Source organism: Oncorhynchus masou, chromosome 1, assembly GCF_036934945.1.
Source record: "Oncorhynchus masou masou isolate Uvic2021 chromosome 1, UVic_Omas_1.1, whole genome shotgun sequence".
Taxonomy (NCBI): domain Eukaryota; kingdom Metazoa; phylum Chordata; class Actinopteri; order Salmoniformes; family Salmonidae; genus Oncorhynchus; species Oncorhynchus masou.
This window is the reverse complement of record NC_088212.1, coordinates 5,924,804-5,946,954: the sequence shown is the minus strand read 5'-3', so window position 1 is coordinate 5,946,954 and position 22,151 is coordinate 5,924,804. Positions and strand designations below refer to the sequence as shown.

The 22,151-nt window shown below is 43.6% G+C and overlaps 1 protein-coding gene across 1 annotated transcript in view; it reads right to left on the bottom strand.

Annotated features, from left to right (window-relative positions):
* Window positions 1–22,124, bottom strand: part of LOC135510729 (extracellular matrix organizing protein FRAS1-like) — a 408,168-nt gene extending 386,044 nt beyond the window's left edge. Inside the window, 2 exon segments of the mRNA XM_064931929.1 lie at window positions 11,577–11,608; window positions 21,582–22,124. Of these exon segments, the coding sequence (XP_064788001.1) occupies window positions 11,577–11,608; window positions 21,582–21,672 (123 nt within the window). The 5' untranslated portion in view covers window positions 21,673–22,124.
* Between the last annotated feature and the right edge of the window lie 27 nt (window positions 22,125–22,151).

Sequence of the window (22,151 nt, the reverse complement as noted above, 5' to 3'; positions counted from 1 at the left end):
TGTACATATCTACCTCTAATACCTTATTATTATCTATCCTGATGTCTAGTCACTTTACCCTGCCTTCATGTACATATCTACCTCTAATACCTTATTATTATCTATCCTGATGTCTAGTCACTTTACCCTGCCTTCATGTACATATCTACCTCTAATACCTTATTATTATCTATCCTGATGCCTAGTCTCTTTACCCTGCCTTCATGTACATATCTACACTACCGTTCAAAAGTTTGGGGTCACTTAGAAATGTCCTTGTTTTTGAAAGAAAAGCTCATTCTTTCTCCATTAAAATAACATCAAATTGATCAGAAATACAGTGTAGACATTGTTAATGTTGTAAATGACTATTGTAGCTGGAAACAGGTGAGTTTTAATGGAATATCTACATAGGCGTACAGAGGCCCATTATCAGCAACCATCACTCCTGTGTTCCAAACGCACGTTGTGTTAGCTAATCCAAGTTTATAATTTTAAAAGGCTAATTGATCATTAGAAACCCCTTTTGCAATTATGTTAGCACAGCTGAAAACTTAGCTAGCCAGTTAATATATATATTTGTTTTCTCTAAATGCATCTTAGCTAGCTAAGTTAACTATTTTATGAATACAACTATCATGTGCTGTCGACGTCAGGATTTGACTTGAGAGCACCAGTTAGCTCCAAACGTGATTAGTTGCTTTGATTGCATGACAAGGTGTGTTCAGACAGTGCATTCAGACATTGTGTATAACTAGCTTGTTTGTTTGACTATTAGCCTAGGTATGGCCTGGGGGAGCGGAGGGGGGGGGGAGAAATAATTAGCTTGTTTGTTTGACTATTAGCCTAGGTATGGCCTGGGGTAGCGGAAAGGGGGGGGGGGGGACTGCGGAATAGTGTGTGCTGGTTTATTTGTTCACACATTAGCCTAGCACTAATACACATTAGCCTAGCACTAATACACATTAGCCTAGCACTAATACACATTAGCCTAGCACTAATACACATTAGCCTAGCACTAATACACATTAGCCTAGCACTGGGTGTTCTGTTTGACAAAGGTTTGCCACTCCTCTCTACCCCACTATCGTCAGGGCTGTGTCTGTGTGGTGCGCATGGTGAGAAAAGACCCCAGTCCAGGAGCCATGGCAACGCAGCAGCTCATTTAACAGTCCGGCTGTCGTGGAGGGAGGAACTGAAACTCTTAAAGACAAACTGTTTTAATGGAAGTCTTATTAAAATGTACATCAACACTTATGACTGACAGTCATGGATGTGTACATTTTATGTACGGGTGGTCCCGTGAATTGAACCTTCTATCCTGGTGTTACAAGCACCGTGCTCTACCAACTGAGCTACAAAGGATCACTAACTCTCGAGACGATATATTGCAGTTAGCTATAAAGGGTACAACCATCATGTGTCCTCTTTTCATAATGTCTAATCGTCTGTGTGTTTGAGAGCCACAACAAACACTGATTCTAAATCAAATAAAGTTTATTTATATAGCCCTTCGTACATCAGCTGATATCTCAAAGTGCTGTACAGAAACCCAGCCTAAAACCCCAAACAGCAAGCAATGCAGGTGTAGAAGCACGGTGTAAATGCCTGGGTAATAGAGATCCTCCATTAAAACTTGCTGTTTAGTCTAAAATTAGGACTGAATCTCAATCTGTATCTCGGTAAACTGGCGATATGCATCTGGACCGGATGTTAGACAACCACAAAGCAGCTTCTATATCCCTGATCACAAATGCGCTCCAAAGGAGGTTGAGGGAGGGGAGTATGTTATATTTGTCTCCAGGTAAATAAGTAATAAGAAATAGTAAACACACAAGCCGGCAGCAGGAATGTTCTGTGTTGAGCCCGAAGTCACCATTTCCAGTTCACTATGTTACTTACAGCCGAGCAGGAAACCCCCCAAAAAATGTGCTTCTCACATACCTTCTAGACCCCTCAAACTCAACTCTGGACCCCCAAGCCAGTTACAATGTGTTTTTTCATTGTTCCCCTCTAACCATTTACATTTACATTTAAGTCATTTGGCAGACGCTCTTATCCAGAGCGACTTACAAATTGGTGAATTCACCTTATGACATCCAGTGGAACAGCCACTTTACAATAGTGCATCTAAATCATTTAAGGGGGGGGTGAGAAGGATTACTTTATCCTATCCTAGGTATTCCTTAAAGAGGTGGGGTTTCAGGTGTCTCCGGAAGGTGGTGATTGACTCCGCTGTCCTGGCGTCGTGAGGGAGTTTGTTCCACCATTGGGGGGCCAGAGCAGCGAACAGTTTTGACTGGGCTGAGCGGGAACTGTACTTCCTCAGTGGTAGGGGGGCGAGCAGGCCAGAGGTGGATGAACGCAGTGCCCTTGTTTGGGTGTAGGGCCTGATCAGAGCCTGGAGGTACTGCGGTGCCGTTCCCCTCACAGCTCCGTAGGCAAGCACCATGGTCTTGTAGCGGATGCGAGCTTCAACTGGAAGCCAGTGGAGAGAGCGGAGGAGCGGGGTGACGTGAGAGAACTTGGGAAGGTTGAACACCAGACGGGCTGCGGCGTAACCAGGGACTGATTTAGACCTGGGACACCAGGTGGGTGATTCCCCTCTAACCAGGGACTGAGTTAGACCTGGGACACCAGGTGGGTGATTCCCCTCTAATCAGGGACTGAGTTAGACCTGGGATACCAGGTGGGTGATTCCCCTCTAATCAGGGACTGAGTTAGACCTGGGACACCAGGTGGGTGATTCCCCTCTAATCAGGGACTGAGTTAGACCTGGGACACCAGGCGGGTGATTCCCCTCTAATCAGGGACTGAGTTAGACCTGGGACACCAGGAGGGTGACTCCCCTCTAATCAGGGACTGAGTTAGACCTGGGACACCAGGAGGGTGACTCCCCTCTAATCAGGGACTGAGTTAGATCTGGGACGCCAGGGGGGGTGCAGTTAACAATCGGTTACAGGATAAAAACAGCAGGCTTCGGACCTCGTAGGGTCAGAGTTCAATAACCCTGCTCCAGGCCATTATTGGCCCTTTTTTTTTCGTACACATACTTTATAAGATTTGTAATATTATCTTTAGCTGATGCAAATACTACTTTTAATTATCCAATCAATTAACTCTGTGTTTCCTGGAAACAGATTACGCATAGAATCTCCATTGATGTCTGGGAAACACCCTTATATACTCCCAACCATTTAACCCACATATTTAAAAAATAATATACTACAGTTTACTATAAAATACTATAGTACTTACTACAGTACCAGTGTCCACATTTTATTACGTTATAGCCTTACTCTAAAAAGGATGAAATAAAATAAAAATCCTCAGCAATCTACAAACAATACCCCATAATGACAAAGCAAAAACAGTTTTTTTTCTCCTTCTGTCCTCCTCTCCCACCTCTCTCCTTCTGTCCTCCTCTCCCACCTCTCTCTCCTTCTGTCCTCCTCTCCCACCTCTCTCTCCTTCTGTCCTCCTCTCCCACCTCTCTCTCCTTCTGTCCTCCTCTCCCACCTCTCTCCTTCTGTCCTCCTCTCCCACCTCTCTCTCCTTCTGTCCTCCTCTCCCACCTCTCTCTCCTTCTGTCCTCCTCTCCCACCTCTCTCTCCTTCTGTCCTCCTCTCCCACCTCTCTCTCCTTCTGTCCTCCTCTCCCACCTTCTCTCTCCTTCTGTCCTCCTCTCCCACCTCTCTCTCCTTCTGTCCTCCTCTCCCACCTCTATCCTTCTGGCCTCCTCTCCCACCTCTCTCTCCTTCGGTCCTCTTCTCCCACCTCTCTCCTTCTGTCCTCCTCTCCCACCTCTCTCCTTCTGTCCTCCTCTCCCACCTTCTCTCTCCTTCTGTCCTCCTCTCCCACCTCTCTCTCCTTCTGTCCTCCTCTCCCACCTCTATCCTTCTGGCCTCCTCTCCCACCTCTCTCTCCTTTGGTCCTCCTCTCCCACCTCTCTCCTTCTGTCCTCCTCTCCCACCTCTCTCCTTCTGTCCTCCTCTCCCACCTCTCTCCTTCTGTCCTCCTCTCCCACCTCTCTCTCCTTCTGTCCTCCTCTCCCACCTCTATCCTTCTGGCCTCCTCTCCCACCTCTCTCTCCTTTGGTCCTCTTCTCCCACCTCTCTCCTTCTGTCCTCCTCTCCCACCTCTCTCCTTCTGTCCTCCTCTCCCACCTCTCTCCTTCTGTCCTCCTCTCCCACCTCATTCTTCAATCACTCCCTCCTCATCCCCTATTAATTCTCTCTCTAATTGCGGACGAGGAGTGTAATTATATGGTGGCTGTACCGTCCCACTGCACACCACTAACCTCTTTCCCAATCAGTGTTCTGTGTGTTCTTAAAGCTTATGGGAGGACAGAGAGAGTGAGTTTAAAATATATATATACAAAAAAGTATCTTTATTTAATGAGAGTGAGCGATTGAAAGATAGAGAGAGAATGGGAGTGAGAGAGAGAAAGAGAACAGAGAGAGAGAGAACGGGAGTGAGAGAGAAAGAGAGAGAGAAAGATAGGAGAGAGAGCAGAGAGCTGTTCTGTTCTGCAGATCTCCGCTAACCTTTACTGTAATTACGTTGATCACACAGCGGCGGGAAGCAGGAATTTGTCATTACCTGCCAATCGCCATTAAACCTGTGTGAAAAGCCGCCAGGGAACCACAACACTACCTCTGAGAACCGTGTTCAACAAGAGAGATTACCTGTTGTTTCAGGGGAGAAAAGCAGGGTTTGGCCCAAAAAAACACTCTGTTTGCAATAATGGTGTTGGATCTTTCCTCAGAAGTTTTTCAGAGCACAGACAGCATTCCTCCTGTTCTCACCCAGACAGCATTCCTCCTGTTCTCACCCGGACAGCATTCCTCCTGTTCTCACCCGGACAGCATTCCTCCTGTTCTCACCCAGACAGCATTCCTCCTGTTCTCACCCAGACAGCATTCCTCCTGTTCTCACCCAGACAGCATTCCTCCTGTTCTCACCCAGACAGCATTCCTCCTGTTCTCACCCAGACAGCATTCCTCCTGTTCTCACCCAGACAGCATTCCTCCTGTTCTCACCCAGACAGCATTCCTCCTGTTCTCACCCAGACAGCATTCCTCCTGTTCTCACCCAGACAGCATTCCTCCTGTTCTCACCCAGACAGCATTCCTCCTGTTCTCACCCAGACAGCATTCCTCCTGTTCTCACCCAGACAGCATTCCTCCTGTTCTCACCCAGACAGCATTCCTCCTGTTCTCACCCAGACAACATTCCTCCTGTTCTCACCCAGACAGCATTCCTCCTGTTCTCACCCAGACAGCATTCCTCCTGTTCTCACCCAGACAGCATTCCTCCTGTTCTCACCCAGACAGCATTCCTCCTGTTCTCACCCAGACAGCATTCCTCCTGTTCTCACCCAGACAGCATTCCTCCTGTTCTCACCCAGACAGCATTCCTCCTGTTCTCACCCAGACAGCATTCCTCCTGTTCTCACCCAGACAGCATTCCTCCTGTTCTCACCCAGACAGCATTCCTCCTGTTCTCACCCAGACAGCATTCCTCCTGTTCTCACCCAGACAGCATTCCTCCTGTTCTCACCCAGACAACATTCCTCCTGTTCTCACCCAGACAACATTCCTCCTGTTCTCACCCAGACAACATTCCTCCTGTTCTCACCCAGACAACATTCCTCCTGTTCTCACCCAGACAACATTCCTCCTGTTCTCACCCAGACAGCATTCCTCCTGTTCTCACCCAGACAGCATTCCTCCTGTTCTCACCCAGACAGCATTCCTCCTGTTCTCACCCAGACAGCATTCTTCCTGTTCTCACCCAGACAGCATTCCTCCTGTTCTCACCCAGACAACATTCCTCCTGTTCTCACCCAGACAGCATTCCTCCTGTTCTCACCCAGACAGCATTCCTCCTGTTCTCACCCAGACAGCATTCCTCCTGTTCTCACCCCGACAGCATTCCTCCTGTTCTCACCCAGACAGCATTCCTCCTGTTCTCACCCAGACAACATTCCTCCTGTTCTCACCCAGACAGCACTCTTGACTCTCTCTGCCATTCTAGGTAAGAAGTAGTATTTCACTTAGTTTGATGAGTTTGAAACTTTGAAAGACCAAAGGCCCTACATGTCAATGGACTGACTGTAACCGTCCGAGGCCGACCGAGACCGACCTTGGTCTATGTATAAACATCACAATATCTTGTTAAATAAGAATTTCAACACGTTTTGATTAGTTTAAACACAAAGCGATTCATAGCACACAGATGAAGACATGATCAGCAAGCGTGAACCAGCACATACAGAATGAAAGAGAGGCAAGCCAGCCAATCCATACAATACATCTATAGATGAGATATCCAACAAAATAAAAGTAATGGCTTAGTTGGTGGCCTACACTGCAGAGTTCTAGCTTCAATACCAGTATGTAGACCTACACTGAAGAGTTCTAGCTTCAATACCAGTATGTAGGCCTACACTGCAGAGTTCTAGCTTCAATACCAGTATGTAGGCCTACACTGCAGAGTTCTAGCTTCAATACCAGTATGTAGGCCTACACTGCAGAGTTCTAGCTTCAATACCAGTATGTAGGCCTACACTGCAGAGTTCTAGCTTCAATACCAGTATGTAGACCTACACTGAAGAGTTCTAGCTTCAATACCAGTATGTAGGCCTACACTGCAGAGTTCTAGCTTCAATACCAGTATGTAGGCCTACACTGCAGAGTTCTAGCTTCAATACCAGTATGTAGGCCTACACTGCAGAGTTCTAGCTTCAATACCAGTATGTAGGCCTACACTGAAGAGTTCTAGCTTCAATACCAGTATGTAGGCCTACACTGCAGAGTTCTAGCTTCAATACCAGTATGTAGGCCTACACTGCAGAGTTCTAGCTTCAATACCAGTATGTAGGCCTACACTGCAGAGTTCTAGCTTCAATACCAGTATGTAGGCCTACACTGCAGAGTTCTAGCTTCAATACCAGTATGTAGACCTACACTGCAGAGTTCCAGCTTCAATACCAGTATGTAGGCCTACACTGCAGAGTTTTAGCTTCAATACCAGTATGTAGACCTACACTGCAGAGTTCCAGCTTCAAAATCAATACCAGATGTCTGCATGATTTTCTCATACAGTGCTCAGACATCCATATAGCTTCCTCCTTAACCTTCTCATACAGTGCTCAGACATCCATATAGCTTCCTCCTTAACCTTCTCCTACAGTGCTCAGACATCTATATAGCTTCCTCCTTAACCTTCTCATACAGTGCTCAGACATCCATATAGCTTCCTCCTTAACCTTCTCCTACAGTGCTCAGACATCCATATAGCTTCCTCCTTAACCTTCTCATACAGTGCTCAGACATCCATATGCAGTGCCTTCGGAAAGTACTCAGACCCCATGACTTTTTCCACATTTTGTTACGTTACAGCTTTATTCTAAAATTTGTTAAATAAAGGAATTGTCCGTAGATCTCCTAGACAGTGTTGTGTCGAGGCACATATCTGGGTTTTTTCAGTGTTCAGTTCACTTTAGTAAAAAGATGAACACGTACCACGCTGCGTATTGGTCCTCACCTTCTTCCACCACAGACAGCTGTTACATAAACAAGATTCTCTAGTTCGATGAAAACAGTATTAACTCTTTGGCCTGAATGCCAAGTGTCACGTCTGGAGGAAACCTGGCACCATCCCTACGGTGAAGCATGGTGGTGGCAGCATCATGTCTGGAGGAAACCTGGAACCATCCCTACGGTGAAGCATGGTGGTGGCAGGATCATGTAGCTAACCGAGTAGCTATCTGAGTAGCTAACCGATCGCTGCAGCTGTTCATAGTCTATTGGTAAATAACCCACCCATTTTCACCTACCTCATCCCCACGCTGTTTTTATTTATTTACTTTTCTGCTCTTTTGCACACCAGTATCTCTACCTGTACATGACCATCTGATCATTTATCACTCCAGTGCTAATCTGCAAAACTGTAATTATTCGCCAACCTCCTCATGCCTTTTGCACACAATGTATATAGACTCGCCTTTTTTGTACTGTGTTGGTGACTTGTTAATTGTTTACTCCATGTGTAACTCTGTGTTGTCTGTTCACACTGCTAAGCTTTATCTTGGCCAGGTCGCAGTTGCAAATGAGAACTTGTTCTCAACTAGCCTACCTGGTGAAATAAAAGAATTTTAAAAAATTAAAAATGTCTGGAGGAAACCTGGCACCATCCCTATGGTGAAGCATGGTGGTGGCAGGATCAAGTCTGGAGGAAACCTGGCACCATCCCTACGGTGAAGCATGGAGGTGGCAGCATCACGTCTGGAGGAAACCCGGCACCATCCCTACGGTGAAGCATGGTGGTGGCAGCATCATGCTGTGGGGATGTTTGTCAGCAGCAGGGACTTGGCGACTCGTCAGGATCGAGGCAAAGATGAACGGAGCAAAGTACAGAGATCCTTGATGTAAACCTGCTCCAGAGCACTCAGGACCTTAGCCTGGGGCGAAGGTTCACCTTCCAACAGGACAACGACCCTAAGCACACAGCCAAAACAACGCAGGAGAGGCTTCGGGACAAGTCTCTCAATGTCCTTGAGTGGCCCAGCCAGAGCTCGGACTTGAACCTGATCGAACATCTCTGGAGAGACCAGAAAATAGCTGTGCAGCAATGCTTCCCATCCAACCTGACAGAGCTTGAGAGGATCTGCAGAGACGAATGGGAGGAACTACCCAAATACAGGTGTGCCAAGCTAGTAGCGTCTTACCCAAGAAGACTCAACGCTGTAATCGCTGCCAAAGGTGCTTCAACAAAGTACTGAGTAAAGGGTCTGAATACATAAACGCCAGATCAGTTTTTATTTATTTTATATATTTAAATAAAACTGTTTTGGCCTATGTTATTATGGGGTATTGTGTGTAGATTGATGAAGGAAAAATACATTTAATCCATTTTAGATTAAGTCTGCAATATAACAAAATGTGGAAAACGTCAAGGGGTCTGAATACTTTCTGAAGGCACTGTAGCTTCCTTCACACCCTTCTACAACAGTGCTCAGACATCCACATAGCTTCCTTCACACCCTTCTACAACAGTGCTCAGACATCCACATAGCTTCCTTCACACCCTTCTACAACAGTGCTCAGACATCCACATAGCTTCCTTCACACCCTTCTACAACAGTGCTCAGACATCCACATAGCTTCCTTCACACCCTTCTACAACAGTGCTCAGACATCCACATAGCTTCCTTCACACACTTCTACAACAGTGCTCAGACATCCACATAGCTTCCTTCACACCCTTCTACAACAGTGCTCAGACATCCACATAGCTTCCTTCACACACTTCTACAACAGTGCTCAGACATCCACATAGCTTCCTTCATACCCTTCTACAACAGTGCTCAGACATCCACATAGCTTCCTTCATACCCTTCTACAACAGTGCTCAGACATCCACATAGCTTCCTTCACACCCTTCTACAACAGTGCTCAGACATCCACATAGCTTCCTTCACACCCTTCTACAACAGTGCTCAGACATCCACATAGCTTCCTTCACACACTTCTACAACAGTGCTCAGACATCCACATAGCTTCCTTCATACACTTCTACAACAGTGCTCAGACATCCACTTAGCTTCCTTCATAAACAGTATTAGGAGACAAGCAACCATTTCGAAGACAACCATCTAGTCTGCGACCGAAATGACACCCTCCTCCCTATTTAGTGCACTCCTTTTGACCAGAGCCCTATGGGCCCCAGCGAAAGCTAGTGCACTATATAGAGAATAGGGTGCCAATTGGGACACTTAGTAGTCATATCCTCTTCACTATTAATGATTCACAAAGTCAGCAGCAGCTATGCATTATTAACCAGCTACATCTCAGACAACGGTTGAGTGAAACGGAACCTCCTCCCCCAACATTCCATCCAGTGAGCTGTTAACCTGTCTAGGACACACGTTCTGCTAACGGAACCCCTCCCCCAACATTCCATCCAGTGAGCTGTTAACCTGTCTAGGACACACGTTCTGCTAACGGAGCCCCCCCAACATTCCATCCAGTGAGCTGTTAACCTGTCTAGGACACACGTTCTGCTAAAGGAGACCCCCCCCCCAACATTCCATCCAGTGAGCTGTTAACCTGTCTAGGACACACGTTCTGCTAACGGAGACCCCCCCCCCCAACATTCCATCCAGTGAGCTGTTAACCTGTCTAGGACACACGTTCTGCTAAAGGAGACCCCCCCAACATTCCATCCAGTGAGCTGTTAACCTGTCTAGGACACACGTTCTGCTAACGGAGCCCCCCAACATTCCATCCAGTGAGCTGTTAACCTGTCTAGGACACACGTTCTGCTAAAGGAGACCCCCCCAACATTCCATCCAGTGAGCTGTTAACCTGTCTAGGTCACACGTTCTGCTAACGGAACCCCTCCCCCAACATTCCATCCAGTGAGCTGTTAACCTGTCTCGGACACACGTTCTGCTAAAGGAGACCCCCCCAACATTCCATCCCGTGAGCTGTTAACCTGTCTAGGACACACGTTCTGCTAAAGGAGACCCCCCCCAACATTCCATCCAGTGAGCTGTTAACCTGTCTAGGACAGACGTTCTGCTAACGAAACCCCCTCCCCCAACATTCCATCCAGTGAGCTGTTAACCTGTCTAGGACACACGTTCTGCTAACGGAGCCCCCTCCCCAACATTCCATCCAGTGAGCTGTTAACCTGTCTAGGTCACACGTTCTGCTAACGGAACCCCCTCCCCCAACATTCCATCCAGTGAGCTGTTAACCTGTCTAGGACACACGTTCTGCTAACGGAGCCCCCTCCCCAACATTCCATCCAGTGAGCTGTTAACCTGTCTAGGACAGACGTTCTGCTAACGAAACCCCCTCCCCCAACATTCCATCCAGTGAGCTGTTAACCTGTCTAGGACACACGTTCTGCTAACGGAGACCCCACCCCCCAACATTCCATCCAGTGAGCTGTTAACCTGTCTAGGACACACGTTCTGCTAACGGAGACCCCCCCAACATTCCATCCAATGAGCTGTTAACCTGTCTAGGACACACGTTTTGCTAACGGAGTACCCCCCAACATTCCATCCAATGAGCTGTTAACCTGTCTAGGACACACGTTCTGCTAACGGAGACCCCTCCCCAACATTCCATCCAGTGAGTTGTTAACCTGTCTAGGACACACGTTCTGCTAAAGGAGACCCCCCAACATTCCATCCAGTGAGCTGTTAACCTGTCTAGGACACACGTTCTGCTAAAGGAGACCCCCCAACATTCCATCCAGTGAGCTGTTAACCTGTCTAGGACACACGTTCTGCTAACGGAGACCTCCCCCCCCAACATTCCATCCAGTGAACTGTTAACCCAACATTCCCCCGTAGATAGTTGGAAGACAACGTCACCGTAAAACCCTGCTTTAGAAACTCTACCTCGTTCCTACATAATGTACGAGTTAAAAACGCTGTAATAGATAATGCATCGGCACTACATCTTAGGCATCAGCACCAATGTGAAACGGTGCCCCGCGTCATCATTCCGAGACGGAAGTAGAGGAGGAGACAATAGAGACATAATGAAATGGGATGTGGGAAGGAAGGAACTTACCGCGAACAGAGATCCCTGATAGAGACATGCTCCTGTGGGAGTGAGGAGAAAACCAACCAAGTTAACACAAAGTTCAAAGGTCATTCTAGTACAATTACAAGTATGCACTTAAGGTCTTCTACCTGCAGTTGAAGTCGGAAGTTTACATACACTTATGTCGGAATCATTAAAACTTGTTTTTCAACCACTCCACAAATGTCTTGTTAACAAACTATAGTTTTGGCAGACAGATTGTTTCTCTTATAATTCAGTGTATCACAATTTCAGTGGGTCAGAAGTTTTCATGTACTAAGTTGACTCTGCCTTTAAACAGCTTGGATAATTCCAGAAAATTATGTCATGGCTTTAGAAGCTTCTGATAGGCTAATGGACATATTTTGAGTCAATTGGAGGCGTACCTGTGGATGTATTTCAAGGTCTACCTTCAAACTCAGTACCTCTTTGGGAAAATCATAAGAAATCAGTCAAGACCTCAGGAAAAAAATTGTAGACCTCCACATGTCAGGTTCATCCTTGGGAGCAATTTCCAAATGCGTGAAGGTACGATGTTCATCTGTACAAAAAATAGTACGCAAGTATAAACACCATGGGACCACGCAGCCGTCATACCGCTCAGGAAGGAGACGCGTTCTGTCTCCTAGAGATGGACGTACTTTGGTGTGAAAAGTGCATATCAATCCCAGAACAACAGCAAAGGACCTTGTGAAGATGCTGGAGGAAACAGGCACAAAAGTATCTATATCCACAGTAAAACGAGTTCTGTTTCGACATATCCTAAAAGGCCGCTCAGCAAGGAAGAAGCCACTGCTCCAAAACCGCCATAGAAAATGCCAGACTACGGTTTGTAACTGCACACGGGAACAAAGATCTTACTTTTTGGAGAAATGTCATCTGGTCTGATGAAACAAAAATAGAACTGTTTGGCCTTAATGACCATCTTTATGTTTGGAGGAAGAAGGGGGAGGCTTAAAAGCCAAAGAACACCATCCCAACCATGAAGCATGAGGGTGGAAGCATCATGTTGTGGGGGTGCTTTGCTGCAGGAGTGACTGGTTCACTTCACAAAATAGATGGCTTCATGAGGCAGGAAAATGATGTGGATATATTGAAGCAACATCTCAAGACATCAGTCAGGAAGTTAAAGCTTGGTCATAAATGGGTATTCCAAATGGACAATGACCCCAAGCATAATGCCAAAGTTGAGGCTTAAGGACAACAAAGTCAAGGTATTGGAGTGGCCATTACAAAGCCCTGACCTCAATCCCATAGGAAATGTGTGGGCAGAACTGAAAAAGCGAGTGCGAGCAAGGAGGCCTGCAAACCTGACTCAGTTACACCAGCTCTGTCAGGAGGATGGGACAAGATTCACCCAACTTATTGTGGGAAGCTTGTGGAAGGCTACCTGAAACGTTTGACCCAAGTTAAACAATGTAAAGGCAATACTACCAAATACTAATTGAGTGTATGTAAACATCTCACCCACTGGGAATATGATGAAAGAAATAAAAGCTGAAAGAAATCATTCTCTCTACTATTATTCTGACATCACACATTCTTAAAATAAAGTGGTGATCCTAACTGACCTAAAAACAGGGCATTTTTACTAGGATTAAATGTCAGGAATTGTGAGAAAAAAAACTGAGTTTAAATGTAGTTGGCTGAGGTGTATGTAAACTTCCGACTTCAACTGTACATCAATATGACACTAGGTAAATGGTCCTACAGCATGTGTCCCCACCGGAGTCAGTGAGATTAACTTACGGTGAATTTCACAGTAGGTTGTAGCCATTCAAAAAAGGTAAGCTGTGATTTAAACAATGGAGTGGCCATATAATTCTCCTTGCTCAATTGGAAGAGTTAATCTGTTGCTGTGGCTGTGTGTGCGCACGCTTCAATACATCTGGAACTGGGGCTGACCAAAAATGACTGGGGAAATCTGATCTTGGGAAAGTGTCACTCTTGAGAGTTGAACAGATTTCACACTGTCACAACACTGGAAGTGAACAACGGTGGTGTAGATGTGACCAACCATCTGTCGTCTGTCGACACATACAGTGCATTCTGTTTGTTTATACAGTTTACTATAGAATACTATAGTACCTACTACAGTGCATTCTGTTTGTTTATACAGTTTACTATAGAATACTATAGTACCTACTACAGTGCATTCTGTTTGTTTATACAGTTTACTATAGAATACTATAGTACCTACTACAGTGCATTCTGTTTGTTTATACAGTTTACTATAGTACCTACTACAGTGCATTCTAATTGTTTATACAGTTTACTATAGAATACTATAGTACCTACTACAGTGCCTTCTGTTTGTTTATATAGTTTACTATAGAATACTATAGTACCTACTACAGTGCCTTTGGAAAGTATTCAGACCCCTTGAATTGTTCCACATTTTATGACGTTACAGCCTTATACTAATTTTTGTAAATATATTTTTTTAAATCTTTCATCAATCTACACACTGCCATATTAGTGTTGTTTTAATGGGGCTGCCATATTAGTGTTGTTTTACTTGGGCTGCCATATTAGTGTTGTTTTAATGGGGCTGCCATAGTTGTGTATTAATGGGGCTGTCATATTAGTGTTGTTTTAATGGGGCTGCCATATTAGTGTTGTTTTAATGGGGCTGTCATAGTAGTGTTGTTTTAATGGGGCTGTCATATTAGTGTTGTTTTAATGGGGCTGCCATATTAGTGTTGTTTTAATGGGGCTGCCATATTAGTGTTGTTTTAATGGGGCTGCCATATTAGTGTTGTTTTAATGGGGCTGCCATATTAGTGTTGTTTTAATGGGGCTGCCATATTAGTGTTGTTTTACTGGGGCTGCCATATTAGTGTTGTTTTAATGGGGCTGCCATAGTTGTGTTGTTTTAATGGGGCTGTCATATTAGTGTTGTTTTAATGGGGCTGCCATATTAGTGTTGTTTTAATGGGGCTGTCATAGTAGTGTTGTTTTAATGGGGCTGTCATATTAGTGTTTTAATGGAGCTGTCATATTAGTGTTGTTTGAATGGGGCTGCCATAGTAGTGTTGTTTTAATAGGGCTGCCATAGTAGTGTTGTTTTACTGGGGCTGCCATATTAGTGTTGTTTTACTGGGGCTGCCATATTAGTGTTGTTTTAATGGGGCTGCCATAGTTGTGTTGTTTTAATGGGGCTGCCATAGTTGTGTTGTTTTAATGGGGCTGTGATATTAGTGTTGTTTTAATGGGGCTGCCATATTAGTGTTGTTTTAATGGGGCTGTCATAGTAGTGTTGTTTTAATGGGGCTGTCATATTAGTGTTTTAATGGGGCAGTCATATTAGTGTTGTTTTAATGGGGCTGCCATAGTAGTGTTGTTTTAATGGGGCTGTCATATTAGTGTTGTTTTAATGGGGCTGCCATATTAGTGTTGTTTTAATGGGGCTGTCATATTAGTGTTGTTTTAATGGGGCTGCCATATTAGTGTTGTTTTAATGGGGCTGCCATATTAGTGTTGTTTTAATGGGGCTGCCATATTAGTGTTGTTTTAATGGGGCTGCCATATTAGTGTTGTTTTAATGGGGCTGCCATATTAGTGTTGTTTTAATGGGGCTGCCATATTAGTGTTGTTTTACTGGGGCTGCCATATTAGTGTTGTTTTAATGGGGCTGCCATAGTTGTGTTGTTTTAATGGGGCTGTCATATTAGTGTTGTTTTAATGGGGCTGCCATATTAGTGTTGTTTTAATGGGGCTGCCATAGTAGTGTTGTTTTAATGGGGCTGTCATATTAGTGTTGTTTTAATGGGGCTGCCATATTAGTGTTGTTTTAATGGGGCTGTCATATTAGTGTTGTTTTAATGGGGCTGCCATATTAGTGTTGTTTTAATGGGGCTGCCATATTAGTGTTGTTTTAATGGGGCTGCCATATTAGTGTTGTTTTAATGGGGCTGCAATATTAGTGTTGTTTTAATGGGGCTGCCATATTAGTGTTGTTTTACTGGGGCTGCCATATTAGTGTTGTTTTAATGGGGCTGCCATATTAGTGTTGTTTTAATGGGGCTGTGATATTAGTGTTGTTTTAATGGGGCTGCCATATTAGTGTTGTTTTAATGGGGCTGTCATATTAGTGTTGTTTTAATGGGGCTGTCATATTAGTGTTGTTTTAATGGGGCTGTCATATTAGTGTTGTTTTAATGGGGCTGCCATATTAGTGTTGTTTTAATGGGGCTGTCATATTAGTGTTGTTTTAATGGGGCTGCCATATTAGTGTTGTTTTAATGGGGCTGCCATAGTAGTGTTGTTTTAATGGGGCTGCCATATTAGTGTTGTTTTAATGGGGCTGCCATATTAGTGTTGTTTTAATGGGGCTGCCATATTAGTGTTGTTTTAATGGGGCTGCCATATTAGTGTTGTTTTAATGGGGCTGCCATAGTAGTGTTGTTTTAATGGGGCTGCCATATTAGTGTTGTTTTAATGGGGCTGCCATATTAGTGTTGTTTTAATGGGGCTGCCATATTAGTGTTGTTTTAATGGGGCTGCCATATTAGTGTTGTTTTAATGGGGCTGCCATATTAGTGTTGTTTTAATGGGGATGCCATAGTAGTGTTGTTTTAATGGAGCTGCCATATTAGTGTAGTTTTAATGGGGCTGCCATATTAGTGTTGTTTTAATGGGGCTGCCATATTAGTGTTGTTTTAATGGGGCTGCCATATTAGTGTTGTTTTAATGGGGCTGTCATATTAGTGTTGTTTTAATGGGGCTGCCATATTAGTGTTGTTTTAATGGGGCTGCCATATTAGTGTTGTTTTAATGGGGCTGCCATATTAGTGTTGTTTTAATGGGGCTGCCATATTAGTGTTGTTTTAATGGGGCTGCCATATTAGTGTTGTTTTAATGGGGCTGCCATATTAGTGTTGTTTTACTGGGGCTGCCATATTAGTGTTGTTTTAATGGGGCTGCCATAGTTGTGTTGTTTTAATGGGGCTGTCATATTAGTGTTGTTTTAATGGGGCTGCCATAGTAGTGTTGTTTTAATGGGGCTGTCATATTAGTGTTTTAATGGAGCTGTCATATTAGTGTTGTTTGAATGGGGCTGCCATAGTAGTGTTGTTTTAATAGGGCTGCCATAGTAGTGTTGTTTTACTGGGGCTGCCATATTAGTGTTGTTTTACTGGGGCTGCCATATTAGTGTTGTTTTAATGGGGCTGCCATAGTTGTGTTGTTTTAATGGGGCTGCCATAGTTGTGTTGTTTTAATGGGGCTGTGATATTAGTGTTGTTTTAATGGGGCTGCCATATTAGTGTTGTTTTAATGGGGCTGCCATATTAGTGTTGTTTTAATGGGGCTGTCATAGTAGTGTTGTTTTAATGGGGCTGTCATATTAGTGTTTTAATGGGGCAGTCATATTAGTGTTGTTTTAATGGGGCTGTCATATTAGTGTTGTTTTAATGGGGCTGCCATATTAGTGTTGTTTTAATGGGGCTGTCATATTAGTGTTGTTTTAATGGGGCTGCCATATTAGTGTTGTTTTAATGGGGCTGTCATATTAGTGTTGTTTTAATGGGGCTGCCATATTAGTGTTGTTTTAATGGGGCTGCCATAGTAGTGTTGTTTTAATGAGGCTGCCATATTAGTGTTGTTTTAATGGGGCTGCCATATTAGTGTTGTTTTAATGGGGCTGCCATATTAGTGTTGTTTTAATGGGGCTGCCATATTAGTGTTGTTTTAATGGGGCTGCCATATTAGTGTTGTTTTAATGGGGATGCCATAGTAGTGTTGTTTTAATGGAGCTGCCATATTAGTGTTGTTTTAATGGGGCTGCCATATTAGTGTTGTTTTAATGGGGCTGCCATATTAGTGTTGTTTTAATGGGGCTGCCATATTAGTGTTGTTTTAATGGGGCTGTCATATTAGTGTTGTTTTAATGGGGCTGCCATATTAGTGTTGTTTTAATGGGGCTGTCATATTAGTGTTGTTTTAATGGGGCTGCCATATTAGTGTTGTTTTAATGGGGCTGCCATAGTAGTGTTGTTTTAATGGGGCTAACATATTAGTGTTGTTTTAATGGGGCTGTCATATTAGTGTTGTTTTAATGGGGCTGCCATATTAGTGTTGTTTTAATGGGGCTGCCATATTAGTGTTGTTTTAATGGGGATGCCATAGTAGTGTTGTTTTAATGGAGCTGCCATATTAGTGTTGTTTTAATGGGGCTGCCATAGTTGTGTTGTTTTACTGGGGCTGCCATATTAGTGTTGTTTTAATGGGGCTGCCATAGTTGTGTTGTTTTACTGGGGCTGCCATATTAGTGTTGTTTTAATGGGGCTGCCATAGTTGTGTTGTTTTAATGGGGCTGCCATAGTTGTGTTGTTTTAATGGGGCTGTGATATTAGTGTTGTTTTAATGGGGCTGCCATATTAGTGTTGTTTTAATGGGGCTGTCATAGTAGTGTTGTTTTAATGGGGCTGTCATATTAGTGTTTTAATGGGGCAGTCATATTAGTGTTGTTTTAATGGGGCTGCCATAGTAGTGTTGTTTTAATGGGGCTGTCATATTAGTGTTGTTTTAATGGGGCTGCCATATTAGTGTTGTTTTAATGGGGCTGTCATATTAGTGTTGTTTTAATGGGGCTGCCATATTAGTGTTGTTTTAATGGGGCTGCCATATTAGTGTTGTTTTAATGGGGCTGCCATATTAGTGTTGTTTTAATGGGGATGCCATAGTAGTGTTGTTTTAATGGAGCTGCCATATTAGTGTTGTTTTAATGGGGCTGCCATATTAGTGTTGTTTTACAGGGGCTGTCATATTAGTGTTGTTTTAATGGGGCTGCCATATTAGTGTTGTTTTAATGGGGCTGTCATATTAGTGTTGTTTTAATGGGGCTGCCATATTAGTGTTGTTTTAATGGGGCTGCCATAGTAGTGTTGTTTTAATGGGGCTGCCATATTAGTGTTGTTTTAATGGGGCTGCCATATTAGTGTTGTTTTAATGGGGCTGCCATATTAGTGTTGTTTTAATGGGGCTGCCATAGTAGTGTTGTTTTAATGGAGCTGCCATATTAGTGTTGTTTTAATGGGGCTGCCATATTAGTGTTGTTTTAATGGGGCTGCCATAGTTGTGTTGTTTTAATGGGGCTGTGATATTAGTGTTGTTTTAATGGGGCTGCCATATTAGTGTTGTTTTAATGGGGCTGCCATATTAGTGTTGTTTTAATGGGGCTGTCATAGTAGTGTTGTTTTAATGGGGCTGTCATATTAGTGTTTTAATGGGGCAGTCATATTAGTGTTGTTTTAATGGGGCTGTCATATTAGTGTTGTTTTAATGGGGCTGCCATATTAGTGTTGTTTTAATGGGGCTGCCATATTAGTGTTGTTTTAATGGGGCTGTCATATTAGTGTTGTTTTAATGGGGCTGCCATATTAGTGTTGTTTTAATGGGGCTGCCATAGTAGTGTTGTTTTAATGGGGCTGCCATAGTAGTGTTGTTTTAATGGGGCTGCCATATTAGTGTTGTTTTAATGGGGCTGCCATATTAGTGTTGTTTTAATGGGGCTGTCATAGTAGTGTTGTTTTAATGGGGCTGTCATATTAGTGTTTTAATGGGGCAGTCATATTAGTGTTGTTTTAATGGGGCTGTCATATTAGTGTTGTTTTAATGGGGCTGCCATATTAGTGTTGTTTTAATGGGGCTGCCATATTAGTGTTGTTTTAATGGGGCTGTCATATTAGTGTTGTTTTAATGGGGCTGCCATATTAGTGTTGTTTTAATGGGGCTGCCATAGTTGTGTTGTTTTACTGGGGCTGCCATATTAGTGTTGTTTTAATGGGGCTGCCATAGTTGTGTTGTTTTACTGGGGCTGCCATATTAGTGTTGTTTTAATGGGGCTGCCATAGTTGTGTTGTTTTAATGGGGCTGCCATAGTTGTGTTGTTTTAATGGGGCTGTGATATTAGTGTTGTTTTAATGGGGCTGCCATATTAGTGTTGTTTTAATGGGGCTGTCATAGTAGTGTTGTTTTAATGGGGCTGTCATATTAGTGTTTTAATGGGGCAGTCATATTAGTGTTGTTTTAATGGGGCTGCCATAGTAGTGTTGTTTTAATGGGGCTGTCATATTAGTGTTGTTTTAATGGGGCTGCCATATTAGTGTTGTTTTAATGGGGCTGTCATATTAGTGTTGTTTTAATGGGGCTGCCATATTAGTGTTGTTTTAATGGGGCTGCCATATTAGTGTTGTTTTAATGGGGCTGCCATATTAGTGTTGTTTTAATGGGGATGCCATAGTAGTGTTGTTTTAATGGAGCTGCCATATTAGTGTTGTTTTAATGGGGCTGCCATATTAGTGTTGTTTTACAGGGGCTGTCATATTAGTGTTGTTTTAATGGGGCTGCCATATTAGTGTTGTTTTAATGGGGCTGCCATAGTAGTGTTGTTTTAATGGGGATGCCATAGTAGTGTTGTTTTAATGGGGCTGCCATAGTTGTGTTGTTTTAATTGGGCTGTGATATTAGTGTTGTTTTAATGGGGCTGCCATATTAGTGTTGTTTTAATGGGGCTGTCATAGTAGTGTTGTTTTAATGGGGCTGTCATATTAGTGTTTTAATGGGGCAGTCATATTAGTGTTGTTTTAATGGGGCTGCCATAGTAGTGTTGTTTTAATGGGGCTGTCATATTAGTGTTGTTTTAATGGGGCTGCCATATTAGTGTTGTTTTAATGGGGCTGTCATATTAGTGTTGTTTTAATGGGGCTGCCATATTAGTGTTGTTTTAATGGGGCTGCCATATTAGTGTTGTTTTAATGGGGCTGCCATATTAGTGTTGTTTTAATGGGGATGCCATAGTAGTGTTGTTTTAATGGAGCTGCCATATTAGTGTTGTTTTAATGGGGCTGCCATATTAGTGTTGTTTTACAGGGGCTGTCATATTAGTGTTGTTTTAATGGGGCTGCCATATTAGTGTTGTTTTAATGGGGCTGTCATATTAGTGTTGTTTTAATGGGGCTGCCATATTAGTGTTGTTTTAATGGGGCTGCCATAGTAGTGTTGTTTTAATGGGGCTGCCATATTAGTGTTGTTTTAATGGGGCTGCCATATTAGTGTTGTTTTAATGGGGCTGCCATATTAGTGTTGTTTTAATGGGGCTGCCATAGTAGTGTTGTTTTAATGGAGCTGCCATATTAGTGTTGTTTTAATGGGGCTGCCATATTAGTGTTGTTTTAATGGGGCTGCCATAGTAGTGTCCTCTCTGTGGATCCACAGGTCTCTCTGTGGAGCCACAGGTCTCTCTCAATTATTGAATTCAAGTCTGACCAGAGTCGCCCTGTGGGAGAGGGCACCAAATCCACAGCGAAGCCTTATTGCCCTATGCTCCTGCAGAGACGTCTTACTGTGGCCCCACATTTCAATATCAGATGGAGGGGGTTATAATGCAATGTTTCCGAATTCATTTGACTAAACCGTGATAGAATACGCATTTCAATGACAAGGTAAAAACCTAGGGGTTTTATATTTGGCTTATAGTAAAGCAGGTTTATTTAGGCATGGTTGTAAGTGACTCCCTGTGGGGCATTTGATCAATTAAATCTGAATTGGACAGATTGCAGATTAGGATGTGATTATAATGTCCGAGCAGTAATTACGAGTCATTCAGATGCTGATTCTGAAATGGGACATTTCTTCCCACAGGGAAAAGATAGCAAAGGAGCCAACATTATTAGACTGAGTGGCTCATACCTGTGTAATAACAGATATATCCTATTTTGTAATGTAATAACGCCTTGAGTTGTATTCCTGTTTTAGAATGTCAGAACTAAATTGCCCAACCAGATAGAATGTTTGATGCAGAAAATATATATTTTTTTATAGCATCAACACAGTCAAATAGACTACATTTTGGCAATTTTGCGCAATCAACTAAATTATAAAGAATAGACTCACAGCCTATAACCTTTTTTGTAGACATACTAGATATGTTATTTCCATAATCAATTAATATATTGTTAATTCGCTTGCCTTAAGAGCCAAAATACCCACCTTGTATTCCTGGAGTAGCGGTGAGAATTCCAGCCAAAGCGGCTACGAAGATCCATCCTAAACTCATGTTCACCGCATGCATACAATACATTAAATCCAACGGTGCTGAACGCAGTATCTTTCTAGTTCAAATCACACCGATTCGCAAATATAATTATTGGTTCCCCGAAGTTCCAGATAAACAACAACACCGGGAAAAGTAGGAAGTGTATGTTTGACCTGGCTAGAGAATAGTTCGCATGTTGAGCTACGCGTAATGACAGCGGGTAGGACAAACGGGGACCGTCTCTCCCTCTCTGAAAAACGGTGCGGGTCTGGACTCTGGAGAAAAGGGAATGCCGACCCAACTGTTCGCGTTCGGCGAAACTTCAAGACAAAAAAAACGCAGGTGTCATCGACCGTAGATTTAAAAGCGGTACACCATGACGACCGGGGCGAAAATCCCTCTGGAAACCATATACTTATCCAGTGACCTCCGCTGCGCAAGAAGCGGGCCGACGCTGTAAAGTTACTTGTATACAGCCGCTCCTCTCTCCAAACTGACTCACTCCACCGGGAGGATTAAACGCA